A 3,605-nucleotide genomic window follows, 5' to 3' on the forward strand; every position below is an offset into this window, starting at 1 on the left:
ACGAGTCACGAAATAAAGAGATGCACGGCCAAAGTGTGCCGGTCGAGACGAGAGGGTCGACGTAGTGAGAGAAGAGGCCGTCGAGTCGAAAATCACAAAGAGCCGAGTGACATTGAGAACGATGGAAGGGGGGACGGTTCGACCACTGTGATGCATCATTGGAAAACAGCACTCACCCCTGCCTCGATCATTCACGCTTGTTCTTCTGTGAAAAGCAACAAACGCACAGATTTATTGGCCTTGAGGCGTGCGTTTGTTTGAACCAAACAAATTAAAAAAGAAAATCGCAACGAGTCTCCGGACTCGATTGAAGAGCAAAGGAAACGAAGGGCCTTCCGGTCTCCCCGATCCCCATCTCCGACCCACTCTTTTATTTACCAGAATAATCAAAGCCACTTGGAGCGTCGTTTACCGCTATTGTGCGCTGGTGGTGCTACCTCCCTTCCCTCGTTGTTTACCCCCGCGCAACGAGTACACGACCATCTTGATGAATAACAAAGAAGGACAAACGAGCGAGTGAGCGAGCAAAAAAAAAAAAAAGGAAAGAATAGTGGAACAAAGGCGAGGGAGGAAAAGCGCAAAATTTCCGCGGGCCGGCCAAAGAGGATCGAGGCGTCGGCAATGAAAGCCAAGTAGAAACGATTCGGCTTCTGTTGTTGTCGCGAGGGTTGTTTGTGGACGCGGGTACACGCTGCTGGGCACCGCTCGGAGGGGAACGAGGTAAAAGTTAATTAGCCCCGTTGGCTGTCGTTTCGAAATCGCTTGAGCTCGCGGAGTGTGTTTTATGAATGTACAAAGTTGACGGAAACACGGGAGACCATTACCGATTTTAATGGGATTCTCGGCGCTTAGGGGGTAGTTGGGGCTCGCCATTGGGCAGGTACCTACGTTTGTTTTACCATGTGGTCGTCAGAGCCAACAGTTATTGTTTTTGACTCGATGAAAATAAATTTAGATCGTAAATCTTTTTTTTTTTACGCCATGGAGGTGGATGTTCATATTTTGATGTACTAGTAGCAATAAACAACATATTACTTGGAGTAAGTAAGAATTCGACTTTTTTCTTCTTTTATTTTTTTTTTTTTTTTTTTTTTTTGTAGTCTGTGAAAAAAGACTAACCTTATGGAAACTACATTTTTTTTTAAATATATGCATAACTAACACAAAAAGTTTATGTATTTTAGATTGGTCCTCCAATGTGCACCAATTGTCCATTATTGTAAAAATATATTATAGTAAACGTGAACGGCTAGCTCACTATCCTATACATTACATATACGAAAAGTTTCGTTTGCTGTTAACTCGATGTTTCAGGAGATCCAACGCACTTGACAAGTCACAAATGGAATTTTATTGAAATGGATGTATATTTTTTAACTTTTGGTACTTGTCAACTTAGCTGGTGTGGAGTAATTCCTGCTTTAAATTATCAGTCACGTACCTAACAACAAATGAAATCCACACTTGTAATATAACTTAACTTTTGTCAACATTTAAATTTTATTGGTCAACTACAAAAAATCTGGCATTAATTGCAATACTACAATACTTTATTCGAATAGTTGTTACATTTTTCTGATGTTTCAATAACATTTTGTACAATTGGATTTGACATTAATAAAAATATATTGTCCAGCATAAACTACACTACCATTCTGATAAAACAATGCAATACATATTTAGCCACGTTTCCACAGCAGCACTTGATACATTACAACAATTTTCAAGTCCAGATTCAGTACAGCAATCCCAAGTATACCAAACTGTTTTTTGTAGCATTTATTCACATGATCAATACTTATTGTGGATGTACAGGTTGTGCATCATCAAATAAGATGACGTATCGATCATTTTCCGGCATATCCGGCAGTCGAAGGGATGCCGGATTTGTACGTGGTTCTCCAAGTCGATGACTCGACGAAATGTTTGTGAACACATGAAACAACGATGACTGTGTTCACTGTGCACATGCGTTGTTAGGTCATCATTTTGGGCAAAAGTTTGGGAGCAAACTGGGCAGCGATACGGTCTTTCATAAACATGGATACGCTGATGCCTCGTGAGGCTACCCTTACATGTAAAAGCTCGTGAACACACTTGGCACTGATATGGTTTTTCTCCAGAGTGAATTCGTTCATGCACCGTAAGATTCCTCTTATCGCTAAAGGCTCTAGAACACACTTGGCAACGATATGGTTTTTCTCCAGAGTGAATTCGTTCATGCACCGTAAGACTGCTCTTATCGCTAAAGGCTCTAGAACATACTTGGCAACAGTAAGGTTTTTCTCCAGAGTGAATTCGTTGATGTAACGTTAGATTTCTCTTATCACTGTAACCACTAGAACATACTTCACACTTGTAAGGTTTAATTCCAGTGTGGATGTGTTCGTGCCTCTTAAGATGGCTCTTATGATTAAAAGCTCTAGAACATACTTGGCACTGATATGGTTTTTCTCCAGAGTGAATTCGTTCATGCACCGTAAGATTGCTCTTATGATTAAAACCTTTAGAACACACTTGGCAATGATATGGTTTTTCTTCAGTGTGGGTGAGATTGTGCACCGCAAGACAGATTGTATGGGAAAATGTTTTGTCACATCTGGAGCTTTGGTAGAGCCTCTCATGAATCTGTTTGTGCAGTGCCAGGCGTCCGGGAGAAGCAAAGGTTTTTTTGCATACGTTGCAACTATGAGAACTTCCAGAGCAACTTGGACTCGTGTGACTGGAATCCTGACTCCGAAACATATTCACGTTTCGGAAAGTTTTATCCTAATAAGAATGAAGAAAGCAAGTATGAAATGGAAGTGTGAGGAAAAACACATTTTTATTCTGACAAAGTGATAAGAAACTTTTGTAAATTTTTAGAGTATGAGAAACGATAAAAAAATATACGTTGTACTGTTAGAAATAGTAAAAGTAAACTGTAGGTTCTACCAGTGTAAAAAAAATATATAGATATTCTTAACATTACTTACGTATTAGTTGCACTTGGATTGGATATGATGTTCTTTTCATACTATATGAACTAATTAAAATATGTCTTTTACATTTGACTGATTCCATCAGTTGTGTCGAGAAATATGTGAATTCTTGCTATCCAACGAAAAACTCGGATAGTAACTGTTTGATGTTCAAAAAGTCGATACGTTTACAGTTGTATGCTAACGATGTGTTATCGGCATTATAATGAATATTTAATGAATGTGTCTATGATTGCAGTGTATTAGTGGAATGTCATGATTACAGAAACATTAAACTATCGAAAGCCAACTTGTGTATTTCTGATGATATTTAATTACATATACCTTTAACAGCTATGAATCCACTTACTAAGTCGAAACAAAAACCATCGCCTACGCGATTTAGTATACGTATACTCTATTTCTAAAAATTAATTCGAAAATGAAAATAAAACAATTATAAGTCAAAACGAAAAAAAAAATAAAAAAAAAAAAAATAGAACCAATCTGATCAATGACCCGAGAGTTCAATTTATTAGTCTCTAACTAAATCTGTCCTCTGGAAATAACGAACGTTGCGTGGTCATGCATTGGGATAGAAATTTTACTTTATTTGATTTTTTGAAAATAAAGTAAACATGAAAC

General features: G+C 38.1%; 1 protein-coding gene across 1 annotated transcript; it reads right to left on the bottom strand.

Moving 5' to 3' along the window:
- Positions 1 to 1,636: 1,636 nt before the first annotated feature.
- On the bottom strand, positions 1,637 to 2,758 carry LOC149375097 (uncharacterized). Its single transcript, XM_089590593.1, has one exon. It carries the CDS (start codon positions 2,743 to 2,745, stop codon positions 1,792 to 1,794), a length of 954 nt encoding a protein of 317 aa, XP_089446719.1. The 5' UTR covers positions 2,746 to 2,758; the 3' UTR covers positions 1,637 to 1,791.
- Between the last annotated feature and the right edge of the window lie 847 nt (positions 2,759 to 3,605).

Source organism: Copidosoma floridanum, unplaced genomic scaffold, assembly GCF_036245765.1.
Source record: "Copidosoma floridanum isolate Cflo_tuat_1 unplaced genomic scaffold, Cflo_Japanese_pri ptg000012l, whole genome shotgun sequence".
NCBI classification, from domain to species: Eukaryota; Metazoa; Arthropoda; class Insecta; order Hymenoptera; family Encyrtidae; genus Copidosoma; species Copidosoma floridanum.